Raw genomic sequence first — 27,622 nt, 5'->3', positions numbered from 1 at the left:
AGCGGCGGTGCCACCATCCCTCACTGCAACCCACGGGTGGCGTCACAGACACAACACCTCCCTTGTAAATATCCCCTTTCCGACAGTTGTGAGGACGGGCGGCCGTGCGAACCCGGGTCTGGTCACCACTCGAATCGCACCAGCGAACCCGGATCCGAACAGGCCCCCGAGAGAAGCATCAGCGGCCCCCGCCCGCAATATACACCGTTCGGGACCGAGTACCCCATTCCCTGGGCGACACACCACCACCAATGTGATTAGGCGCAGTGCCTTATTATGGCAGCCAAATACTAAGAACAGCACCATAAGCTTCTGACTATGGACTGATGTGCAACACTGATATCAAAAAAGTCCTGCCCTGCATAAAACAAAATGTCCGTGAAGGTAAGGGGTTAAGAGGCTGTGCATGGCATTACAGGGGCAGGCTTGTAAGACGTCAGGAAGGCGTGACGGGTGTACACAGTCGCCCATGCTGGATAGTAGAACAGTGGGCCTCTCTCCTCACATACATACAATGAAACATGAAGGTGGCACTGTTTCTTCTGCTTTCTGCTTCGCTGCTTGATGTCGGTAAGTGCTGCTCGTGTAGCCGGTGATGTGACACATGCATCCGTTACCGGCACACATTACTTCTCCCGATAACCGGTCTGTGTTCCTCCCTCCCTCTCTCTGCTCTCAGTCTCGGCCATGTAAAGGGCCTTGTCAAATGACTTAGGATAAGAAACCAAACCAGAAAACGCCATTTGCAGACACTTTACCCCCTTATCAAGGCAAAGCAGCAAATCTGGTGCAATCTGGAGAGTTGTGGAAAACTCCCAATACAAAGCAGCCTAGAAAACTTATTACATATGTATTGCTGCCACCTGTAGGTGAAGTTATGCAATTACTATGCAAGTGATCTGTGGTGGGGCTGGAGTATATACTGTACATTACAGGAGATGTCACAGCAAGAGACATTATTATTTCATAAGTGGCAATCAAGATAATATTACTTTTGGAGGGGGGTTTAGGGGATTATTATTATTTTTGTGAGCACTTGGGGCATTACTGATTTTTAACAGGTAATCATAGTTTACATATTTTATAAAGGGGCATTGTCACGGGTGACAGTCATGTGGTTTCTGGCAATAGAAGGTCTCAGTGTTTGGCTGCGCAGAATGCTTCCTGCCTTTCCATTGTTCCTGCTGTCAGTATTCATTGGTATAGTTAGCTTTCCTGCTGGATTCATCTCTCCCCCTTTTGGACCCAGCAGGAGCTCGACTTCCACCCAGCTGCTGATCGTCAGTATTCTCTTGGTGCTTACATACTCCCTTCCTTCCTTGGACTGGTGCTGGTGATATTTACAGTTCATTCAAGCTCTGGTTGCAAGCAGGTGGCTTGTTCTCTGTGGTATCGTTACTGAAAACTCTGCTGAACATCTACCAGTGTCATCTATGGACAAGTAGTTAATGCATTTTCCCCTGTGTGTCCTCCTTGTGTCTTCATTTAGTGTTTAGTGGTGTTGACTAAGAGCTCATCCCACCTGCTCCCTATTCAGGGTCGAGCACTAGGGATACCTAGGGTCAGGTATCCAGGTCAATGCATAGGTGTGGAACCTATCTAGGGTGGTGAGGGACCCCAGGAACCAGTATTAGGTTTGGTCAGGGGTCCTCATATTCCTCTTCCCCAGACACATGGTTGCCTTTCCCTTTGCCGCTCACTTGGTACTTCCCCGTAACTAGAATTACAGGCATTTGGGCCATTATTACTTTTATAAGCGGGACACTTGAGTCACTATTACTGTTATAAGGGGGCTCTTGGGCCAATATTAATGTTATAAGGGGGCACTTGAGAAATTACTAATTTTTAAGGGGTACTCGTGGCTTACATATTTTATAAGGGGGTCTTGGGCCTTTATTACTTTCATAAGGGGGCATTCAAGTCATTATTACTTTTATAGGGGACACTTGGGGGATTATAACCTTCACGGTGGCAGATTGTTGGGCTTCTATGATTTCTTTGCATAAGATATGGCTCTGTCAGGTCTCCAGGGCCTGCTCCGGTGACGTCTGCCCCGGTCACCAGGCGCCGCTCTACTGTCACGTCTCTACCAAGGCCTGCTCCGGTGACCTCTGCCCTGGTCACCAGGCGCCGCTCTACTGTCACGTCTCCACCAGGGCCTGCTTCCGTGACGTCTGCCCCGGTCACCAGGCGCCGCTCTACTCACATTGCAGGCAGTGCTGGAGATGGGGGAAAAGTCAGTTCCCGTGGCTCTTGTGGGCAGAGTCGCCACACAGTTGTCGCGGGCGGGGAGGAGGGTGCCGGCACCTCGCTCACCCCTCTGCTCGGGTCCGGCTGCTGCTGCTCAGTGGTGGCTCGAGCGGTGGGCCGGATCCCGGGGGTCTCGAGCGGCGCTCCTCGCCCGTGAGTGAAAGGGGATTGGGTTTTGGGATGAAGTATATTGTCCGTGACGCCACCCACGGTTGTGGTGATTTGTTAGCACCACCGCTGCTCGATATGGGGAACCCGGGAGTGGTGATGCGGAGCAGCCAGGTGTTGTGTTGCCCCTCCGTGAGTAGGGGTTGGTGATCCCGGGGCCCAGTGATGAGGTGGGAGATGCAGGGCCTGGTGGGCGCAGGGACGCGGGGGCAGCGCTGTGCCTTCCGGCACTGTGGTACTCACTCAGCCTGAGACGGTGACACAATTCTCGGTAAAACACACGGCTGGAAAGACGGTTCCCATGGACGGCTGCACTTGCTCTCCCAGTAGGTAACGGTGATGTCCCTTTGACCTGCACCTAATGTTTCTGTGTTGGTAGCGATGGGTTCCCACCGGTAACCCGCTCCCCGGCTTGGATATGGGCCGGAGGAGCCCTACTTTGCCCGCAGACGCTGGCCCCGAGGAACTGGTGCCCTGGCGGTGGCGGTGTTCCTCCTTAATGGTTGGACTTTTGCCTTCAGTCGGGACTTGGTTGTTTGGAGACAGACGTCCCCTTCACTGACGGATTTGGCAAATTATGGCGACTCCTAGCCTTGCCGGGGTCCGAGAGGCCCCTGCCCTGGTGCTGACTGTCCTTCGTATACTGCTCCAGACCGCCGGGCCACTACCCGTCCGCAGTCCTTCCAGCAACCTCCGAGCAGTCCCCCTCCAGACAATCACCGCTGTTGCTGACCTTGCTGACACTGTCCTGCACTTAGCCGGACCAACTTCAGGCCTTTCTACTCTCTCTTTTACTCTTCTCTTCTTTGCTCCGCTACTACTTCACTTTCCCTTCACTTAGCTTCTCCTGTTGTTTACTCCTTCACTTCCCTCACAGTTCTGCTGGTTCTTCCCGCCTCCAGGGCTGTGTACTCCTCGGTGGGCGAAGCCAACCGCCTGGCCCACCCCCTGGTGTGAACATCAGCCCCTGGAGGAAGGCAACAAGGATTTTAGTAGCTTTGGTGTTCCTAACTGGGATGTAGGGTGTGGTGGTGTGATGACCTGTGACCCCTGGCTTGCCCAGGGCGTCACATTCCCCCTTAGTAAAATGCAGACCGTCCGCGGGCTGCCCGTCCAACACCGGTTTTATTTTCTGTAAATATATAAAAGTAAACGGTAACATATATATAAATCATGGCATCATCCCACAGCAGGAGGTTCATTTCTTAAACGTTACTAAACGGTTTTACGGGTACGGTTTCCGCTCTCTCCCACCCAAGCAACCTGGCCCTGATGCTGCCCCTAAAGCCCAGGCAGCACCCCTTGACCCAAGTCCAGCACAAGTTACCCGAGCGGGATCTGTCCTTCCCCTCCAGAGGGTAGCCACCGGTTCCTGTGGTGGCTGGGCCCCAGCCTGCTCTGCTGAGGGCCCTCCCTCCAACCTGCCTCTCCGGAGGCGGCAATGCGGAAACGGTACGGTAAACCAACTTATTTACAAGCCACTTAACGTTTGTGGTTGCCCTGCAAGTTCACGGGCTTGTCCATGGATAGTTCCCATGCTAACTTTTTAAACGGTCCCCACGGGGACAACGGTGCCGGCTCCGGCCGGTTCAATCACTGTTAATCAGGTGAAGTACACGGTAATCATTTTCCATTTTCATCATCTGTAAACTTTTTAAACTTAAACTCACATAACTCAGTGGTGGTCCCAACGGGGACTGGACAACGGTGCTCCGCTGCCCTACTCCGGACCTTCAGCTTCATCCGAGGGAGGGGGTGCAGGACTCACTCTGCTCTCCTGGCTGCCCCGCAGTTTGGCATCTAGGGCAAACCACCCCCTCTCTCCACAGTGCCGGGTATACTGCACAATATCCCCCGGCATCAGATTACGGCCGGGGTGCTCTTCAGGCAGGTGGGCATTCACATCCCGCCGGGCTACAAACACTTCGGCCTCCAGGCCCGGTTCATAAATAAACCCAAAGCCCCGGCGGACATCAAACCGCCTCACCTGCCCCTCGTACAGCGGGCCCCGAACACGGAACGTGGCCTGGCGGAGATTTTCCTTCTCCCTTATAGCTCGGGCCACCAGCTCGGCCTTCTTCCTCTCCCGTTCACCGATCTCCAGGCCCAGCGGTACCGGCTCCCTATCCCAATACGGGGCTGCTGCGGGCTCCGGCGCACGGATCAGGCCCCGCGGGACATCCTGGACGTTGCCCACTGTCAGGGCTCTGGGCGGCAGGTCCCGCGGTGTCTTGGCCTTGGGCGCCGCCTTACAGCGACAACCCGGCGCCACCTCAGCCGAGGTGTGGGGGATGGGCACAGGGGCTTTCCGCGGTTGGGCCTTCGGCTCGGAACGGGTCACCAGCTCCGGCTCGGGGAACTTCTCAGGGACTGCCTCCGGTGCAGACTTCGGGGCCTTCCATGGCAGCACCTCCGACTTGCCACGGGCTCTGGCTGCAGGTCGGTCCGCGAGGGCGGACGGGCTGGGTATCGCTACCGGTTGCGGTGGTAGCGGGCCTAGTGGCGGGGTCACGGCCTCCGGGACGGGTTGCGAAGGAGGCAGCGGAGGGAGAGGGTTTGGACCGGGTCCCTCAGCCGCAGCGACCGGTCCCTCGGGGACATAGGGGCGTGGGTCACTCACCCTCCATTCCTCCGCCTCCTCCTCGCGTCTCCGCACGGTGGCTATATCGTCCGCCATGTCGGTCTCCCACTCCTCTATGAGGAGCTGCATCTTGACCTGCAGCCTCAGGTAGAGCTGCGCGGTACGGATTTCCACCCACGCCGCGGTTCCCGGCGCGGGGGCTACGGTGCTTCGGGACGGCATCCACATTCTGCTGGCAACTCCTTCCAGGAACAGGGTGACTGCAGAGTCCTGGCGTCCCTGCTTTTATAGCTGCTCTCACATGCAGCCAGCCGCCATCGCGTCCCCCTTAGCTTCTTTCCGGCCCCTCCTTTATTGGGGCGGAGTTTTGGCCTTCGCGCCTCTGCTACTCGAGAAGACGCGGGAACTTTTCGCGCCAAAGATGGCGACTTCTGGAAATTTTCAGCCGGATACTTCCGGCGGTCACAAGGCGCACCTCTACCCAACGGCAGAGCGGTAAAATCCTGTTCGTGACGCCAAGTTGTCGCGGGCGGGGAGGAGGGTGCCGGCACCTCGCTCACCCCTCTGCTCGGGTCCGGCTGCTGCTGCTCAGTGGTGGCTCGAGCGGTGGGCCGGATCCCGGGGGTCTCGAGCGGCGCTCCTCGCCCGTGAATGAATGAAAGGGGATTGGGTTTTGGGATGAAGTATATTGTCCGTGACGCCACCCACGGTTGTGGTGATTTGTTAGCACCACCGCTGCTCGATATGGGGAACCCGGGAGTGGTGACGTGGAGCAGCCAGTTGTTGTGTTGCCCCTCCGTGGGTAGGGGTTGGTGATCCCGGGGCCCAGTGATGAGGTGGGAGATGCAGGGCCTGGTGGGCGCAGGGACGCGGGGGCAGCGCTGTGCCTTCCGGCACTGTGGTACTCACTCAGCCTGAGACGGTGACACAATTCTCGGTAAAACACACGGCTGGAAAGACGGTTCCCATGGACGGCTGCACTTGCTCTCCCAGTAGGTAACGGTGATGTCCCTTTGACCTGCACCTAATGTTTCTGTGTTGGTAGCGATGGGTTCCCACTGGTAACCCGCTCCCCGGCTTGGATATGGGCCGGAGGAGCCCTACTTTGCCCGCAGACGCTGGCCCCGAGGAACTGGTGCCCTGGCGGTGTTCCTCCTTAATGGTTGGACTTTTGCCTTCAGTCGGGACTTGGTTGTTTGGAGACAGACGTCCCCTTCACTGACGGATTTGGCAAATTATGGCGACTCCTAGCCTTGCCGGGGTCCGAGAGGCCCCTGCCCTGGTGCTGACTGTCCTTCGTATACTGCTCCAGACCGCCGGGCCACTACCCGTCCGCAGTCCTTCCAGCAACCTCCGAGCAGTCCCCCTCCAGACAATCACCGCTGTTGCTGACCTTGCTGACACTGTCCTGCACTTAGCCGGACCAACTTCAGGCCTTTCTACTCTCTCTTTTACTCTTCTCTTCTTTGCTCCACTACTACTTCACTTTCCCTTCACTTAGCTTCTCCTGTTGTTTACTCCTTCACTTCCCTCACAGTTCTGCTGGTTCTTCCCGCCTCCAGGGCTGTGAACTCCTCGGTGGGCCGAGCCAACTGCCTGGCCCACCCCCTGGTGTGAACATCAGCCCCTGGAGGAAGGCAACAAGGATTTTAGTAGCTTTGGTGTTCCTAACTGGGATGTAGGGTGTGGTGGTGTGATGACCTGTGACCCCTGGCTTTCCCAGGGCGTCACACATTCACCAAGCTTGATCTGGTTGGAACTTGCAGTACTGCTGACTGACTGTAGGGGTGTGTGCCTTCTAGCTTGTATCAGCTCCTACTTCAGCCTATGGGTAGGCACCACACCCTTTTTATATCCTTCATTGTTCTTGGACCTTTGCCAGATATAGTCTTGTATTGCTTTGAGCCACATCCTTCCTGGTACTGTGCACCTTGCTTTATGTCTCATATGAGATTGGCTTTGTTTATTGACAACCCTCCTGCCTGATGTTTTGTACCTCACCTGACATCTCAGTTTGGTCTCGGCCTGTCGACTATCCCCATCTCTGGACTGCAGCCTACCATCGGCAGGGAACCCCTGGACCCTGCAGTAATTCTGTGCCGCCCCTGCAGCGGTCGAATCGTTCGGTTCCGGGGGGGGTCTGCTGTGGCTCGAGGGCCTCCGGACCTGGGGGCTCGCGACCACTCTAATGTAAAGGGGGGTATTTACAGGGGGTAAGAGTTCGTGACGCCACCCGTGGTTCGCGGTAAGGGGAGTACCGCCGCTGCCGATGGGAGTACCTGGGGGAGATGGAGTGGGGGCAGCCAGATGACGTTTCCCTCCACAGGTAGGTGAGGCCCGGGACTCTAGATGGTGGTGTTGGTGGGGAGCATGGTGCAGATTGGAAGCAGGGGAGGACCATGTACTCACTTAGGCAGTGTTGGTGATGATGCGACCGCAAAGCAGACTCTGACAATAAGGTAAACCAAGTCTCTGTGTACCGCTGCCTTCTTGAGGGAGCCCGTCCGGGTATCCGTCCCCTATAGTACTGCCGGGTGGTCCGGAGCCTGCCTCCGTGCACAAATTAGAAGTGTTCTGGTGGCCCGTTGGCATAAAGCTGTCTGGGCCCCACTCCCTACTTGTTGGTAGTGGAGCTGCGCTCTCAAGGGCTCACGCTTGGAATTTCTGTGGGTTGCTTGGGTTGGAAAGCCCTATCCCCCTCGTTGCGCTAGTGCCCCTGATTTCTGAGCTTCTTGGGGACAGTTCATAAAGTCACTATCCTCCGCAGGTTAATTGCCGGGTTCTCTGAAGCTACTCCCCGACCCAGGGTCCAGTACCCCGCCGTGCATTCGATCCTGGACCGGTTATTAGACTCAGATGCCTCCCGTCCTCCAAGACCGGGTCCAGGCACCCAGGCTCAATACCCTGTGACTGGGTCTCTGACTCCTCCGGCCCAGACCACCATCTGCGACCCAACCTCTTACTCCCAAGGAGCCACACACTCCACAGCTCCTCACTACTCGAGGGCTACCACTACTCTCACTACTTCCCTCCCACCAGTCTGCCTGACCAGTAGGTGGGTGACCGTATTCCAGCTCAGCAGCCCACTGGTGTGTCTGACAGGGTCTGGTGTGAGGTGTGGTTGAGATTTGGATGCGGATGGAGGCAGCACTATAGGTTGAGAACCCAGAACCAACAGGGGATGAGCCCTGCACTAAGAGATAAAGAGCGTGCAGTACCCTGTGACGACCCGACTAGTCCAGGGGCGTCACAATTCCATATGCCTGTATAGGGGTTAAAGGGTTTCAGGGTACCTCAGGGTCCTGCTTAGTGGGTGGCTTGCCGTTACAGGCTCGTGACCATCCTTCAGATGTGATTTTGGCTCAATGTAAAATTAAGGTTGAGGACCCTTCCCATACACGTTATCTGAGTCCTTCCTATTTTTGGTCTGCTTCCATATTAACTAATATTATCCGGATAATTACTCGCCCTAATACCGAAGTCTTAGGACCATTTTAGCACTTGACCACGGTCCCTTATCTTTTTGACAAAGTGACTCCATTTACTTAAAGCTACTGAGGATCTTCTTAAGTCGTTGGAAATATGACATCACTTTTGGTTCCTGAATCCATTGCCATGAATCTAATTTTTTTTTTACCTGCTGTAAATGTCCTTTTTCTCCTGAACCTGGTGGTGTTGTTTTTTTTTTTTCCCCTCTTCCCTGTATATAAATCTAGCCATTTAACCTCTTCACGCCACATGACGTACTGGTACGTATGGATTGTGTCAGGGTAATCCCCTCCGGCTGTCGCTGTGATCCTGCGGCGTCCCCGCACATGTCAGCTGATTTGAACAGCTGACATGTGTGCCTCCCAGGCACGAGTGGATCCGCGATCCACCCGAGCCTGTTAATCTTCTTAAATTGCGGTGTCAAAATGTGAGAGTGCGATGTACATGCCCCTGGCAGTAAGCGCGCACTCACTTGCCTTCATCGGAAGTCAGGTGAAATGATCACGTGGAGCTGATGGTTGCCATGGTAGCACAGGGTCATGTGATGACTCCTGTAGCTATCAAGAGTTACTTCCTCTTACTGCCAGCAGAGCGCTGAGTACGAGAGGAAAGCGGCATTTCAGCAGATCAGAGCTGTGCAGCTGTGATCTACAGAAAAGCACAAGTGATCAGACTGCTGATTCTTATAGCACCCTTGGGGGACTAGTACAATAAAAAAAAAGTTAAAAAAAAAAGTTTTACAAAATGTTAAAATAATTAAAAAACCTAAAAGTTCAAATTACCCCCACTCGCCCCATTGAAAATTAAAGTGTTAAAAATAAAAAATATTCACATCTTTGGTATCGCTGCGTTCAGAAATATCCCATCTAACAAAATATAAAATCAAACAATCTGATCGGTAAATGGCGGAGCCGCAAAAAAACTCCAATCGCCAAAATTACATTTTTTTAGTCGCTACAAATTTTGCGCAAAATGCAATAACAGGTGATCAAAACGTAGCATCTGCGCAAAAATGGTACTGGTAAAAATGTCAGCGCCGACGCAAAATATAAGCCGTCACTGAGCCATAGATCCCAAAAAATAAGAACGCTATAGGTTTCGGAAAATGGCGCAAAAAGTGTGTGACTTTCTTTGGACAAAGTTGTGAATTATTTTAATAAATAAAAGTAAACCTATACATGTTTGGTGTCTACGAACTCATACCAACTAAAGGAATCACACTGACACATCCATTTTACCATATAGTGAACACGGTGAATAAAATACCTCCGAAACTATTGTGCGATCACACTTTTTTGCAATTTTTCTGAACTTTGAATTTTTTTGCTGTTTTCCAGTACTTTATATAGTAAAACTGATGGTTTAATTTAAAAGTACAACTCGTCCCCCAAAAAATAAGCCCACATATGGCAAAATTGACGGAAAAATAAAAAAGTTACGGCTCTTGGAAGAAGGGGAGCAAAAAAAAAAATAAAAACGAAAATCGCCTGGGGGTAAAGGGGTTAATGAAGTGGGTGTGGTTCTCAACTGTTCTCAGTGGGTGTCTACTTAAGGACCACGCCCACTTAGCTAATAAGACTAGGTTTACATATAGAAAAGTGGGGGCCATATCTCGGGATCGGAAGGGCTCAAGAATAAAAGAAAAATAACACCGGATTCAGGAGAACAGTGGCTTTTAGACCAGATGAATAAAATGCATATTTATGGTAAGTGCCAGATCCCCTTTAAGGAGCAGATATCATTTTGCTTTTTTTTAATCTGGACTAGTCATACACAAACATTTGGTGGCCTCTACTCTGTTGTCACTATAATACATGGTTGGTTATGGCAGTTGGTTATTGGTGCTGGCATGTAAAGTGATTGACCAAGACTGTAAAGGTGCCTCCACATGAGACTTATATTGGAGGCCTGTCATTGACACTTCTGTTTGGGCATTACTGCACAGCCACTATAATGAGGAAACATTGCATATGGTTTAGGGTTATCTATGGGACATAAGACAATGGGAAGGGTCAGGGGTTCATTTGCTGTATTGAAAATGTCCCCGTTTCTTGTTTTTCGTTGTAGTCCTCGCTACACGTCACAAGGAGAGACATGCAATTTCTCAGTCCACCATTCACCTTACAACATCTTTTGACCAAACTCCTACAGAAGTTATCTGGAAGCACAAAACCCCGGAAAATGCGATGCAGATTGCCAAAATGCAAAATGGCTTGATGATCGACAGACTGAACAGTAGATATACGCTTGGCCCTAATGGAAGTGATTTGTGTATCCATGACGTGACGGAGCGTGATAATGGATTTTACATCGCTGAAGCTACTTTGGCGGATAATAGAATAGAAAATGAGAAATTTTACCTCATGGTGCATGGTAGGTGTACATCTTAATTAACAATATTAAAGAATGCCTGTCCTTTTCTATAATACCTTAAGAAAAGCAGGTCTGCCTGCCTTTATGCCCAACACGTGCTTTTTATTCCTCTTCACTAACATTCTGCCAGTACTATATGTGCTGGAAGTCCTTTTTCCTCACCTCCATTTTCAGCATGCACTGTAGTTGTCATTGTCCAAATTCTTCCTGGCTCTGAACTAAAAGCTATCTCTCTAGTTTTCCTGTGTGCAGTTTAATAGACTGGAGCGCAGTAACAGTAAGGGAAAGGCTTCCCCGCTTCCTGCAGAGAGACACAGACACATCCTGCTTCCTGCAGAGAGACAGAGACACATCCTGCTTCCTGCAGAGAGACAGAGACACATCCTGCTTCCTGCAGAGAGACAGAGACACATCCTGCTTCCTGCAGAGAGACAGAGACACATCCTGCTTCCTGCAGAGAGACACAGACACATCCTGCTTCCTGCAGAGAGACACAGACACATCCTGCTTCCTGCAGAGAGACAGAGACACATCCTGCTTCCTGCAGAGAGACAGAGACACATCCTGCTTCCTACAGAGAGACAGAGACACATCCTGCTTCCTGTAGAGAGACAGAGACACATCCTGCTTCCTGTAGAGAGACAGAGACACATCCTGCTTCCACTTCCTGCAGAGAGACATAGACACATCCCGCTTCCTGCAGAGAGACATAGACACATCCCGCTTCCTGCAGAGAGACAGAGACACATCCTGCTTCCTGCAGAGAGACAGAGACACATCCTGCTTCCTGCAGAGAGACAGAGACACATGCTGCTTCCTGTAGAGAGACAGAGACACATCCTGCTTCCACTTCCTGCAGAGAGACATAGACACATCCCGCTTCCTGTAGAGAGACAGAGACACATCCTGCTTCTTGTAGAGAGACAGACACATCCCGCTTCTTGTGGAGAGAGACAGACACATCCCGCTTCTTGTAGAGAGACAGACACATCCTGCTTCCTGTAGAGAGACAGACACATCCCGCTTCCTGCAGAGAGACAGAGACACATCCTGCTTCCACTTCCTGCAGAGAGACATAGACAAATCCCGCTTCCTGTAGAGAGACAGACACATCCTGCTTCTTGTAGAGAGACAGACACATCCTGCTTCTTGTAGAGAGACAGACACATCCTGCTTCTTGTAGAGAGACAGACACATCCTGCTTCTTGTAGAGAGACAGACACATCCTGCTTCTTGTAGAGAGACAGACACATCCTGCTTCCACTTCCTGCAGAGAGACATAGACAAATCCCGCTTCCTGTAGAGAGACAGACACATCCCGCTTCCTGCAGAGAGACAGACACATCCTGCTTCTTGTAGAGAGACAGACACATCCTGCTTCTTGTAGAGAGACAGACACATCCTGCTTCTTGTAGAGAGACAGACACATCCTGCTTCTTGTAGAGAGACAGACACATCCTGCTTCTTGTAGAGAGACAGACACATCCTGCTTCCACTTCCTGCAGAGAGACATAGACAAATCCCGCTTCCTGTAGAGAGACAGACACATCCCGCTTCCTGCAGAGAGACAGACACATCCTGCTTCTTGTAGAGAGACAGACACATCCTGCTTCTTGTAGAGAGACAGACACATCCTGCTTCTTGTAGAGAGACAGACACATCCTGCTTCTTGTAGAGAGACAGACACATCCTGCTTCCACTTCCTGCAGAGAGACAGAGACACATCCTGCTTCCACTTCCTGCAGAGAGACAGAGACACATGCTGCTTCCTGTAGAGAGACAGAGACACATCCTGCTTCCACTTCCTGCAGAGAGACAGAGACACATGCTGCTTCCTGTAGAGAGACAGAGACACATCCTGCCTCCACTTCCTGCAGAGAGACATAGACACATCCCGCTTCCTGTAGAGAGACAGACACATCCTGCTTCCTGCAGAGAGACAGAGACACATCCCGCTTCTTGTAGAGAGAGACAGACACATCCCGCTTCCTGCAGAGAGACAGAGACACATCCCGCTTCTTGTAGAGAGAGACAGACACATCCCGCTTCCTGTAGAGAGACAGACACATCCTGCTTCTTGTAGAGAGACAGAGATACCCCGCTTCCTGTAGAGAGACACACATCCCGCTTCTTGTAGAGAGACAGAGACACATCCTTCTTCCTCTAGAAAGACAGAGACACATCCCTCTTCCTGTAGAGAGACAGAGACACATCTCGCTTCTTGTAGAGAGACAGAGACACATCCTTCTTCCTGGAGAGAGACAGAGACACATTCTGCTTCCTGTAGAAAGACAGAGACACATCCCTCTTCCTGTAGAGAGACAGAGACACATTCTGCTTCCTGCAGAGAGACAGAGACATCCCGCTTCCTGTAAAGAGACACACATTCCACTTCTTGCAGAGACAGACACATCCCACTTCTTGCAGAGACAGAGCCATCCCACTTCCTGTAGAGAAACAGAGACATCCCGCTTCCTGTAGAGAGACAGACACATCCCACTTCTTGCAGAGACAGAGCCATCCCACTTCCTGTAGAGAAACAGAGACATCCCGCTTCCTGTAGAGAGACAGAGACATCCCGCTTCCTGTAGAGAAACAGAGACATCCCGCTTCCTGTAGAGAGACAGAGACATCCCGCTTCCTGTAGAGACAGAGACATCCCGCTTCTTGTAGAGAGACAGATACATCCCGCTTCCTGTAGAGAGACAGACACATCCTGCTTCCTGTAGAGACAGAGACATCCCGCTTCCTGTAGAGACAGAGACATCCCGCTTCCTGTAGAGACAGAGACATCCCGCTTCCTGTAGAGAGACAGATACATCCCGCTTCCTGTAGAGAGACAGAGACATCCCGCTTCCTGTAGAGACAGAGACATCCCGCTTCCTGTAGAGAGACAGAGACATCCCGCTTCCTGTAGAGACAGAGACATCCCGCTTCCTGTAGAGAGACAGAGACATCCCGCTTCCTGTAGAGACAGAGACATCCCGCTTCCTGTAGAGAGACAGATACATCCCGCTTCCTGTAGAGACAGACACATCCCGCTTCCTGTAGAGACACATCCCGCTTCCTGTAGAGAGACACATCCTTCTTCCTGTAGAGAGACACATCCCGCTTCATGTAGAGAGACACACATCCCGCTTCCTGTAGAGAGACAGACACATCCCGCTTCCTGTAGAGAGACAGATACATCCCGCTTCCTGTAGAGAGACACATCCTTCTTCCTGTAGAGAGAGACACATCCCGCTTCCTGTAGAGAGAGACACATCCCGCTTCCTGTAGAGAGAGACACATCCCGCTTCCTGTAGAGAGAGACACATCCCGCTTCCTGTAGAGAGAGACACATCCCGCTTCCTGTAGAGAGACAGAGACACATCCCGCTTCCTGTAGAGAGACAGACACATCCCGCTTCCTGTAGAGAGACAGACACATCCTTCTTCCTGTAGAGAGAGAGACACATCCCGCTTCCTGTAGAGAGACAGACACACCCCGCTTCCTGTAGAGAGACACATCCCGCTTCCTGTAGAGAGAGACACATCCCGCTTCCTGTAGAGAGACACACATCCCGCTTCCTGTAGAGAGAGACACATCCCGCTTCCTGTAGAGAGAGACACATCCCGCTTCCTGTAGAGAGAGACACATCCCGCTTCCTGTAGAGAGACACACATCCCGCTTCCTGTAGAGAGACACACATCCCGCTTCCTGTAGAGAGAGACACATCCCGCTTCCTGTAGAGAGACAGACACATCCTGCTTCCTGTAGAGAGACACATCCTTCTTCCTGTAGAGAGACACATCCTGCTTCCTGTAGAGAGACAGAGACACATCCCGCTTCCTGTAGAGAGACAGATACATCCCGCTTCCTGTAGAGAGACACATCCTTCTTCCTGTAGAGAGACACATCCTGCTTCCTGTAGAGAGACAGAGACACATCCCGCTTCCTGTAGAGAGACAGACACACCCCGCTTCCTGTAGAGAGACAAAGCCTCTGTCCCACTTTCTATAGGGAGACAAATCGCTGCTCCCCACTTCCTTTATAATATTGTTTCTTTCTGGTTACAGAGCCTGTCCCCCCTGTTCAGATCCTAAGTGAAGTGAGGAGAAACGGAGATCAGTGTCATATAACTCTCCGTTCTTCTGTCCCATCAAATGCTTCAGATTTATCCTACACCTGGAAATACAGACACCAAGACTCTGAGTATCAAAGTATAGATACTGCTGGAAGCACAATCCACAAAATCTTACCACTAGACCACAATTATACGGAATTTGTATGCAAAGTACATAACCCAGTAGACCAGAAGAATGTCTCTGTCCATATTGAGCAATGTTCAGGTAAGGATTAAAAAAAATGCACCATCCTATCAGTCTGGAGAAACTTCGAAGCATAATAATGTACATTTGATTTTCTTTGAACTTCATGGATAAATTAAATCGAACTGCCAAATTCACTCATCACTACTTTCTTTATCTTGGAGGAGAGGTAATTTGCATCTTTTTTTCCCACAGGGTAATGTAGGATTGCAAGGGACAGGGGGCTCCTATACTGTCCCTCACGGTAGGGAACCCTAGGCTATCCCTCACCTCTGGATTACTCCTAAAGGTGGAGATGCTGGAGTCCCTTGCCTTATTGTTCTCCTGACCAGATCTGTTACCCCTTCCCCATGGAAGGAAGTGGCAGGAGTGTGATGGAAACACAGATTAAGGCCTCTGCCACACTCACGTGAAAATCACGCACGTGCCGAGAGACACGTATTTCCCCTGCGTGTTGCGTGCAGGTAAGTACGTGTCTCTGGTACGTGCGGGCCACGTGTGTTCTACATGTGCTATCCGCGATAGCACACGTAGAACAGGTAATTTACATAGTCACCTGGTCCTTCCTGCTGTCCGCGCTGCTGTCCGTGGTGCTGATCTTCGGCTCCAGCCCTCCCGTCTCCCCGCTGCTGCTGCTGCCAGGCAGTGAAGTGAATATTAAATAAGAATAATGAGTGGTGGTCGGCAGCAAGAGGCAGCAGCGGCAGAGACAGGAGGGCTGGAGAAGGTGAGTTAAGATTTTTTTTTTTTTTTAACTGACACGTGTGATTTCTCCGGCGCGTGTCACACGGGACCGCATCCACACTACACCCGTGTGATATGGCTGCAGGCCGTGTGACACCCGTGCTGCCGGAGAAAACACTGACATGTCAGCGCTTAGAAAAACGCACACACGTACAAACGGACACACGTTCCATGTGGTTTTACGTGTGTGTGCCTGCTACCATAGGGTAGCATTGCTGAACGTGTCTCCGTGCCGCCGGTACGTGTAAAAAATGACAAACACGTGCCGGCGGCACGGATGTGTATCGCAGGCCTAAAACAAACAGGAGAAAACCAAAACTCAGACAAACTGCAAACTTACAGAAACAAACAGTAAGAGACTAAGGAGAAAAGCAGGAGCAGTAAGGCAGCAACAAAAAGACAACAAGGGTTAACACCACAACCGCTCACAGCAATAATGCACAATAACTACCAGTAAGTTTGGATCACAACACCTCACCAGACCAGTATAGGTAATCTATAGCTGGCATTAATGGAATAGTCCAGCCAGCATATATAGGAGGGGAGTGAACATGACTGGCTCCCTGACAGCATGTGATCCAAAAGACAAACAAGCAGCTCAGCAGAGATTAACTCTTGCTAGGCTGCCTAAGTCTGTGGGTTGACGCCCTAGGCTGATCACAGAAGTGCAGTGTCAGAATCTGTAGTCTCCACAGATCCTGATGCCGCCATGAAAGTTGGCGATGCCTGCAAAAACCTCCTTGTGACAGGTACATTGCCTTGTCTCACTCTCACCATGACAGCTTTGTGGTACCCCACAGCCACTAAATGTATTTGTTTTTATGTAAAAAGATTCCTAAAAGCTTCAATTTATTTCCTGTATGATCTTACTTATGTTAATAAATGTCTGTTTTTGCTCTTCATAGTAAAGGTGAAGACGCGTACACGTGTGCCTATAGTACTCTTTCTCATAATAATAATAATAACGGCAGCGGTATGTGGAGTGATATATTGGACGTGCTCAAACAGAAGTAAACAAGGTACGTCTATTTCTAGATATCTGGAGGAAATAATGGTGAATTTAAAGGGGTCCTGCACCAGGTCAAAAGTGGTCAGTTGTTGCTCTTATTTCATTCGTTTTGCTCCACCAATGAAATCCGTTTGTTTATCCATTTTTTAATCCGCCTTATCGTTCCAGACTTATGACTCTTTTTATTCAGTGCTAACTTTTCTGTTCTTTGTCAAAGGGGTGTGGCTGATCAAGAGCAGAGCAGCCTAAAGACACGCCCCTGAGGATCAACCGTAACACCCGAATCATAAAAGCTTCTAATTACGGAACCATATTATGGATTTAAATAATTATAAAAAATGGAATACTCACAGGAGCAGTGGGAATAAAACAAGAGCAAAAGCTCACCACTTTTGGTCTGACAAAACCGTTCCTTCAAGTAGCTTCATCCTCAAACCCAAGAGCAGGGATACAACCACATCTATATTCACTGCTGCCTCTTATTTCCCATTGTTTAGTACCTCTTTTATTGGGGGAGGAAATTCTGTTACAATCCAACTGCGGCACATTGGTATATACCTCCTTCAAACATGAGTATGTGCACCTTTGAACAACAATTTTTACTCAGATTTATATTACTTATCTTGTACAGATTCTGAATGCAATCCTATTTTATACTCTGGAGCTGTATTCATAATTCTGCCTGTTTGTTTTTGGAAACTGTTAGCCTTGCTGAGTACTACTTTCCTCAATTATGTGACAGTTCACCTGTCTCCTTCCATATTACCATTCAATTTATGTTGTTCAATCATCAAAGCATGTGTTGTAATCCATTGTCTGCAGTAGATAGTACCACTAAGGGCGGCTTTGCACGTTGCGACATCGCAAGCAAATGCTGCGATGTCGCACGCGATAGTCCCCGCCCCCGTCGCAGGTACGATATCGTGTGATAGCTGGCGTAGCGAAAATTATCGCAACGCCAGCTTCACATGCACTCACCTGCCCTGCGACCGTCGCTCTGGCCGGCGACCTGCCTCCTTCCTAAGTGGGCGGGTCGTGCGGCGTCATAGCGACGTCACACGGCAGGCGGCCAATAGCGGCGGAGGGTCGGAGATGAGCAGGATGTAAACATCCTGCCCACCTCCTTTCTTCCGCATATCCTACGGAAGTCGCGGTGACGCCGGTAGGAGATGTTCCTCACTCCTGCGACTTCACACACAGCGATGTGTGCTGCCGTGGGAGCGAGGAACAACATCGGACCGTCGCGTCAGCGTAATTATGGATTACGCCGACGCTGCACCGATGATACGATTACGACGATTTTGCGCTTGTTAATCGTATCATCTAGGCTTTACACACTACGATGTCGCATGCGATGCCGGATGTGTGTCACTTTCAATTTGACCCCACCGACATCGCACCTGCGATGTCGTAGTGTGCAAAGCCCGCCTAAGTGTCTGGGGATCAGTGATCAGAGCCTCCGCCATTCTCTGCATTCTCTTGAGACAAGGTTACATCATGGAACCTGCCTTTTGGCAAAGCTTTATATTGCATTGTTCCACTATGTTTTGGCCTCTGCTCGTGGCACCACTTAACCTTAACATTTTAGTGCATAGTTAGCATTGGATAATTTAGGGTTGATGCTTTCGAGCTGCTCAGCAACCTGAAAACTTTAGATCGGTGAATGATCCCCCTTTACATATATATATATATATATATATATATATATATTTTTTATTTTTACTAGAAGGGACATTTTTTTTAATAATTGAAGCCTTGTATATATGTTTCACTAATATACTTTGTTACTCACAGGTGACCCTGAGAATCAAAACTTGAAAACTTCTGTTCAAGATTCAGGTAAGTAAATGGCATCAATGAGGTTGGGAAAATCATGAAGGCCAAAATGGAGAAAATCAAGGAGGCCAACAAAACTGTCCATTGAGACCAAAATTGGGAAACCAAATGTTTTGAAGAACTGAAAGTAATGGAATCTGGTTCTTCTGTAAAAATTAGAAGATGTAGGTCATGTATTGGTTGAATGACCTAGAACATTGCTGGAGGATCCTCCATCCTGAAAGGTCCCTTCTTTGGCCAGTGGAACTATTTGTTTTGTCTGAGAAAATTAGAGTCGAAAGCTAAAATGACCCATAGTTTAGAGAAAGGACATCGATAGATGAACTTTTAAAACAATGATGATGGCTTGTGATAGAAGGTAAAGATGCTCCTCAATAAAGGGATCAGCCAGTTTGGACACAACCCTAGGACATGTTCAGAACTTAAGAGGATCAGCCTGTACAATCTTATTTTGTGGTCACATTAGTTTAGTGATGTAGAAGATTACTGGATGATCCATCATGAAATGTCCCTTTTTGGCCATCGTAAATATTGGGAGGTATACAGTACCATGGATTGGTATGTATGGCAGTGAACTGGAGGATTGGTTAATTTTGGGGGTATAACTTTTTCAAGATTCATGAGAAGACTTGCCTAAAAAGCTAAAAAGATCCCAAGTTTAGAGAAAGGACTTCGCTAGATGAACTGTAAGGAAAGGAAAGATGGTTCTCAATAAAGGGATCAACCAGTTTGGACACAACTCTAGGGTATGTTCAGAACGTAAAAGGATCAGGATGTTCAATCTTATTTTGTGGCCACATTGGTTGAGTGATGTAGCACATTACTGGATGATCTATCATGAAATGTCCCTTTTTAGCATCGTAGATATTGGGAAGTATGCAGTATATGGATTGGTCTGTGTGGCAATGAACTGGAGGATTGGTTTAGTTTTGAGGGTCTAACCTTCTCTAACCTTTTCAAGATGCATGAGAAGACTTGCCTAAAAAGCTAAAAAGATTCCAAGTTTAGAGAAAGGACTTTGATAGATGAACTGTTAGTTCAATGACAATGACTTGTAAGGAAAGGGAAAGATAGTCCTCAATAAAGTGGCCAGCCAGTTTGGATGCAACTCTAGGGTATATTTACAATGTATATGTTCCATGGAAGGCTTGCCCTTGGTTTTCTGTTGCGGATATGCCACAAAATTGTTGGTTGGACTAGTGTTGACTCACAAGACGATTGGCCTCATTCATTGCCTAATGCTAATTAACCCCAATCGGCCGGCGATCCGTTCATAGGATGTGGATTCATGTCAAATTGACATTGAACCCTTCACGAGTCAATAGGACACGTGAACATACAGTACCTTCAGATTGGGCAGGTTTCCGCGAGACCTAGCTTAACTCTTCTTTCCGGTCTGAGCTTGAACAGTGAATCCTTCCCTGTATATGGACAAGAGTTGGCTAGACTTGGAGAGTCTCAACATAACAAAAGTCTCTGATCTCTGGAGGTTCTTATTCCCTCCTCATTGCTCATCGATGGTCAGATCACTCAGTTGCGAATGGACACAAGCCCAAAAAAATGTACATTTCACATTACAGGTTCAATAATACCGTTGTTCTTCTGTTCTTATTGTAGAGTCTACATTCAACAACATCTCTCATGGAAAAACTAAGTAAGAACGTTATAATTTTTCTTTATAGATCTATATATGTTTTATACAACTACTTGATCATTCTATGATCCATCTTATGTTATTATTTTCATGTAGTGTGAAGATGAAAGAAGAAGATGTGGAGGTAAGTTGCTGAAAGCCATATGGAAAATATCACCTTGATTAAACCCATCGTGCTCTGAGGATTGGAACCACCCAAACTTTGTAGTCGACATCTTCATTTTGCTTGGGTCCTTGATTAATCACACTGGTGTGGTACAACAGCCTAGATCAGGCGTCTCATAGCATTGGGGCGTTCATCCATGGTGACCATGGACCAAAAATGGAATTGCAAGGATGTTTGTCACCATGAAACAAAGATTGCTCATGGTAATTAGGACACATGGCCATGAGAAGTAGACACACAAAAACAGGTACAATAAAAATTGAGGCCCATGAGTTGTGCTACTGAAGACTTGTACGAAGCCCGTTCACAGCTGTGATCACCAACAGAGATGTTCTTGTTCATATAAACCCAGAGATTACCGTAGAAGGCAACATCACAAGGCAGAAATTGGAGAAAATGTACTAGAAAGGGAGATGGTACTTCGAATGGTCAATGTAAAAAGAAACAGGGGGCCAAAGGGCCTGTTGGCTGGACACAATCAAGAATATCCAAAAAGCCATTGAAAAAAAGCCTTGGAAAACAGTGAAGCATGGCGAGAACTGACCTACAGGATATCCAAGAGTCGGACATGACTGAAAACATAGAATAAAAACTACTCTTCATTGTGTATATATTCCTCACTCAACTTTTATGGTAACTTCGACAAAGAACCAAGCTGTGACCACCAGTAATAACTATAACTTCTTGACTGGATGGTACATAACACTTCAATTATGTGATGCTAGTCACTACTCCAAGTCACAGGCTGAGGGTCAGTGTTGCAGGAGAGTACGTATTAGATTCATGGAACAGACAGAGACGTGGTCAGGTAACGGTCCGAGGTCAGAAGTCAGGAGATATCGACAAGAACAAGGAGCGGGCAGAGAGGAGTCAAACAACAGTCCGTGGTCAAGAGACTTGGATCAGAACACAAACACAAGCCAAGAGCACAACTGCAGAACCAGAGAGTACGACTGGCAAGGTTCTGGGAGAGCATGCTCAGTAATGAAACAGAACAATTACCAGGAAGGTGGGAACACCTGAGTAATCAGCACCTCCCAGAACCTGCATGGAATCCTGTGCTGTCAAACAAACTGTAAGGTAGTGCTCAAAGAAATATAGCAGAGCATCTCCAAATGCAAGATGCTCTGCACAAAGGAAACATGTAACTGCCGGCTCTGTAGTTCAGGAAAGTATGGCAGAGCATCACCTGTGCAAGATGCTCTGCACAGAGGAATAATATCACTGCGGCTCCGTAATTTAGGAACCGCGGCAGAGCATCACCTGTGTGCAATATGCTCTTCACAGAGGAATAATGTCATTGCCGGCTCCTTAATTCAGGAAGGTGCAGAAAAACACCACCTGTGTGCAATATGCCCTGCACAGAGGGATCGTGACAAATATTTTTTTTTCACTGATGATACCTTTGTTTATATGTAGGTATCTTTTTGTGGTTTTGAATGTAACTTTTGGTTTGTTTTCTCATTTTATTTTACAGCTGGAGTGTTTTGAAGTAAAATCTTAAGGGCTGGAACAGATGAGATTTTTTCTCGTTTTCTACTTTATAAAACTCAATAATTTCTCGAATTGACTTAAAGTGAATGAGAACATTCAAGCTTTCCATGAGTCCATGGAGAATGTATCTTTAAAGACTAAGACCTTGGATGAATTTAGTTCAACCATAAGGACTCTGGCTTGACTGGACGTTGCGGTTGAAGTCAACATTTCAAAGATCTTCACAAAAGTCAAGCTCCTCAACAATTTTTATGGAAGAACCAACATTGGTCAACAACCCTTGATACAGGTCAAACAAAAAGTATATTTTAATCTAAGGGCTACTTCATCATCATCATCATCATTATTATTATTATTATAGGACCTATTTTAGAGGAAGCCAAAGATCAAAGAACTGTCTGTTTTGGGCATGGATAGTGGTGGAAGCCACCCATGAAGCCTTGGCATCTTCCGGTTTAGTTTTATGTGATCGGTCAGTCCTCTTGTCTCTCCCACTGTTGTTATAATCTCCTAGAATTTATGTTTCAATATACTGTAGATTACAGCCAGTAGTGTAGGATTTAGAGCCAAGAAAGTGTCTGATATTGACCAGACCCAGTATTCGTAGCGTGTACAATCACATATTCTATGCACAATCGTAAACCAGCATCAACTCAAACTCATCCACATCTTGGGTTTGAGGCCATATTTCCGATGACTCTTCTTTTTCCAAAATTTAAAGCTGTAATGTAGCCTTAGAAGTAAGTGACCCCCTTCTAATATTAACTCTACATAAGGCTACATTCACACAACCATCCCCTTTTTTCGTGCCGCAAAAAAACGGTCCTGTTTTTCCAGGTATGCATCCGTGTGACATCCGTAAGACAACCACATCCGTTCTGTTCCGTATACGGTCTGTGTGACATCTAAGTTCGTCCAGTTTTTTTTGCGGACCGCAAAAAAAACAGAAGGAGGGTTAGATGCAGTCAAAAGCTAGAAAGATAGATATCTGGGTAGATATATAGATAAGAAAGACATATATAATGTCCCACTCCCTTGCATTTTGTAATCTTGCACCCTTTAGTGTCTTTCATGTGGCACTATATAGCCTTGTTTTTAGCCACAAATTCATTATTTTCATCAAAAAAACGACGTGGGGTCCCCCGTATTTTTTGTAGCCAGCTAAGGTGAAGCAGACAGTGGCAGTCTGCAGACCGCAGCAGGCAGCAGCTTGCAGCTCTACCTTGGCTTGTAATTCGAAACAGAGGTCTCCCCACACTTTTATTTAAAATTAATTAAATAAATAATTTAATACAAAAAAACATGGGGCACCCCCAAATTGGATCACCAGCCAAGGTAAAGCAGACAGCTGTTGTCTGGTATTCTCAGACTAGGGAACTCCATGATTATTGGACCCTCCCCAGCATAAAAATAGCATGCCGCAGCCACCCCAGAAGTGGCGCATCCATTAGAAATGCTAATCCTGGTGCTTTTCACCGGCTCATCCTATTGCCCTGGTGCGGTGGCAAATGGGGTAATATATGGTGTTGATACCAGCTGTGTAATGTCACCTGGCATCACACCCTGGCATTAGTGATGTCACGGCATCTATCAGATACCCGATATCACTAACCCAGTCAGTAAAAAAAAAAATTGACAAAAGAAAAAATTTTATTTGAAAAAACACTCGCAACACATTCCCTCTTTAACCAATTTATTGAAAAGAAAAAACAAATCCGGGTCCAGCGTAATCCAATAAGGGGGTCCCACGACGATCCATACTCACTGTCTCTGTCTATGAAGAACAGAATGTTCCCCATTGGTTGGGAGAGCAGTCCAGTGACCTGAGCTAACATCAGTAGGTCAGCCCAGGTCACCGCAGGGATGACGAGCGCCGACGTCATGAGGTTAGCTAGGTACATTACCTGCTGTGATGAACTCTGCTGAACTCGTGACGTAAGCGCTCGTCACTGAGTTCCATGACCGCCGCATTCTCATGTGAAGTATCGCAGGAGCCCGTAACATCACTGCTAGTCACAGCCTTAGGCGGGCTTTGCACGATGCGACATTGCAAGCCGATGCTGCGATGTCGCACGCGATAGTCCCCGCCCCCGTCGCAGGTGCGATATCTTGTGATAGCTGGCGTAGCGAAAATTATCGCTACGGCAGCTTCACATGCACTCACCTGCCCTGCGACCGTCGCTCTGGCCGGCGACCTGCCTCCTTCCTAAGGGGGCGGGTCGTGCGGCGTCATAGCGACGTCACACGGCAGGTGGCCAATAGCGGCGGAGGGGCGGAGATGAGCAGGATGTAAACATCCCACCCACCTCCGTCCTTCCGCATAGCCGCTGGCGGCAGGTAAGGAGATGTTCCTCGCTCCTGCGGCTTCATACACAGCGATGTGTGCTGCCGCAGGAACGAGGAACAACATCGTACCTGTCGCGGCACCGGCATTATGGAAATGTCGGTGAATGCAACGATGATACGATAACGACGTTTTTGCGCTCGTTCATCGTATCATCTAGCATTTACACAGTACGATGTCGAAAGGGACGCCGGATGTGCATCACTTTCGATTTGACCCCACCGACACTACACGTGCGATGTCGCAATGTGCAAAGCCGCCCTTAGGCTCCCACAATACTTGATGTGAGAACGCGGCGTCATGGAAGTCAGTGACAAACGCTGATGTCACAAGTTCAGCGGAGCTCATCATCACAGGTAATCAACCTTATGATATTGGCGCTTGTCATCCCTGCAGCTGCTCACACACTGCTGTGCGAGAAGCTGCGGCGCTGGCGGGGGAGTAGGACACAGACTGCAGGGGCACCGATAGCTGGAAGCCAAACAGAAGTGCTTCCGTGTGACTTTCTTGTATTTTGCAGACCCATTGACTTGTATTGTGTCACGATCTGCTTTTTGCGGAACAAAATAGGACATGTTCCATAATGGAACAGACATACGGGCACAGATGAGATGGCACCTGGTAGTGCTTCCGTGTGTCATCCGATCCTACACAAATCACATTGAGAATATGGTCTTGTCAGTAGGTCCGCAAAAAAAAGGACCTGACCAGGACAAACGGAACGGTCGTCTGAATGAGCGGATCATACTTGAGTCCAGTGTTCAACTCAGTGCTTTGTGCCAAAACTGGACATCATGTTACTCAAAGGGAATGTTACATATCTTATATTAACTTCATTTTGAGTCATTAGAACATTTTTTTTGTTTTATTGTCACTTTCCAGGAGCCATAGTATTTATTTTTTTTTTTCATCGATATGGGCATATGCTGTTTTGTGTTTTTTTTTTTAGGATGAGTTGTAATTGTCACCAGCAACGTTTGGGGGGGTACAAATATTTATTACTTAACTTATTAAATCTTTATAGGAAAAACAAAATAGAAAAGAAAAAAATATATATAGTTTTTATTATATTTTATATTCTCTGCTATCTGCGTTCTGTACAAATAAAGTGTTAATTTAATTTGGTGGGTCAGTATAATTATAATGATATCCACTTTATATTGTTTCATGTTTTATAAATTATTTTGTGAAAAAAAAATGTTTTTGGGTCTTCACTATGTGAGACCCATATGTTTCATAAATTTCTGTAAGGCCCCCTTCACACGTCCGTGAAAAACACGCACGTGTGTTACAGGCCGTTTTTCGGGTCCGTGTCCCGTTTTTGTGTCCGTTTTTATGGTCCGTGTGGCATCTGTGTGAATTGCGTATGCTAGCCGTGTTTGTGTGTAGAACGTCCGTGTGTGCGTGTGGAATTAAGGTGTATGTGTACGTGGAATGTCCGTGTGGAATGTCCGTGTGGAATGTCCGTGTGTGTGATGCACAATGTCGTTTATAAATGTCGGCTGACAGCAGACAGAGTTGCACGATGAGAATGAACTCGTGTGAACTTCACCCGACTTTATCCTCATACCGCGGCTCTGTCTGTGTCGAGTACTGATTAGCGGTCACCGGTGACCACTAATCCCTCGAGTGACTGAAGTTTCCCCCCCTCTCTCATACTCACCGTTCCTCGATCCCCGGCGCGGTGCTGCACGGCATTCACACTGCTGCGGCGGCTTTTGCTATTTTGAAAAAGCCGGCCGCTCATTAAACAATCTCCTATTCCCTGCTTTCCCCGCCCACCGGCGCCTATGATTGGTTGCAGTGAGACACGCCCCCACACTGAGTGACAGGTGCCTCACTGCACCCAATCACAGCAGCCGGTGGGCGTGTCTATACTGTGCAGTAAAATAAATAAATAAATAATTAAAAAAAAACGGCGTGCGGTCCCCTTCAATTTTAATGCCAGCCAGATAAAGCCATACGGCTGAAGGCTGGTATTCTCAGGATGGGGAGCTCCACGTTATAGGGAGCCCCCCACCCTAACAATATCAGTCAGCAGCCGCCCAGAATTGCCGCATACATTATATGCGACAGTTCTGGGGCTGTACCCGGCTCTTCCCGATTTGCCCTGGTGCTTTGGCAAATCGGGGTAATAAGGAGTTAATGGCAGCCCATAGCTGCCACTAAATCCTAGATTAATCATGTCAGGCGTCTCCCCGAGACACCTTCCATGATTAATCTGTAAATTACAGTAAATAAACACACACACCAGAAAAAAATCCTTTATTAGAAATTAAAAACACACACATATACCCTAGTTCACCACTTTAATCAGCCCCAAAAAGCCCTCCATGTCCGCCGGAATCCAGGATGCTCCAGCGTCGCATCCAGCGCTGCTGCATGGAGGTGACCGGAGCTGCAGAAGACACCGCCGCTCCGGTCACTTCCACGCAGCAAATGAGGTGAGTAGCGCGATCAGCTGAGCTGTCACTGAGGTTACCCGCTGTCACTGGATCCAGTAACAGCGGGTAACCTCAGTGACAGCTCAGCTGATCGCGCGGCTGTCTTCATTAGCTGCGTGGAGGTGACAGGAGCGGCTGTGTCTGCTGCAGCTCCGGTCACCTCCATGCAGCAGAGCTGGATGTGACGCTGGACCATCCTGGATGACGCCGGACATGGAGGGCTTTTTCGGGCTGATTAAAGTGGTGAACCAGGGTATATGTGTGTGTTTTTTATTTCTAATAAAGGATTTTTTCTGGTGTGTGTGTTTATTTACTGTAATTTACAGATTAATCATGGAGGGTATCTCGGTGAGACGCCTGACATGATTAATCTAGGTTTTAGTGGCAGCTATGGGCTGCCATTAACTCCTTATTACCCCGATTTGCCAAAGCACCAGGGCAGATCGGGAAGAGCCGGGTACAGTCCCAGAACTGTCGCATCTAATGTATGCGGCAATTCTGGGCGGCTGCTGACTGATATTGTTAGGGTGGGGGGCTCCCCATAACGTGGAGCTCCCCATCCTGAGAATACCAGCCTTCAGCCGTATGGCTTTATCTGGCTGGCATTAAAATTGGGGGGGACCGCACGCCGTTTTTTTTTAATTATTTATTTATTTTACTGCACAGTATAGACACGCCCACCGGCTGCTGTGATTGGGTGCAGTGAGGCACCTGTCACTCAGTGTGGGGGCGTGTCTCACTGTAACCAATCATAGGCGCC

At 48.6% G+C, this 27,622-nt stretch overlaps 1 protein-coding gene across 2 annotated transcripts; it reads left to right on the top strand.

Annotated features, from left to right (window-relative positions):
- The first annotated feature begins 475 nt into the window (after positions 1-475).
- LOC142258456 (CD48 antigen-like) lies at positions 476-24,717 on the top strand. Of its 2 annotated transcripts, XM_075331062.1 has the most exons (8): positions 476-570; positions 10,556-10,861; positions 14,920-15,192; positions 16,821-16,934; positions 18,719-18,763; positions 20,378-20,414; positions 20,511-20,538; positions 22,058-24,717. In XM_075331062.1, exons 1-8 carry the CDS (start codon positions 522-524, stop codon positions 22,082-22,084), a joined length of 879 nt encoding a protein of 292 aa, XP_075187177.1. In that variant the 5' UTR covers positions 476-521; the 3' UTR covers positions 22,085-24,717. The 2 variants fall into 2 exon arrangements, with proteins under 2 accessions (XP_075187177.1, XP_075187178.1); XM_075331063.1 differs by lacking the exon at positions 14,920-15,192.
- Positions 24,718-27,622: the final 2,905 nt, after the last annotated feature.

Source organism: Anomaloglossus baeobatrachus, chromosome 12, assembly GCF_048569485.1.
Source record: "Anomaloglossus baeobatrachus isolate aAnoBae1 chromosome 12, aAnoBae1.hap1, whole genome shotgun sequence".
Lineage (NCBI taxonomy): Eukaryota > Metazoa > Chordata > Amphibia > Anura > Aromobatidae > Anomaloglossus > Anomaloglossus baeobatrachus.
Note: the sequence above shows the minus strand (reverse complement) of the source record. Positions and strands in the feature narration are given on the sequence as shown.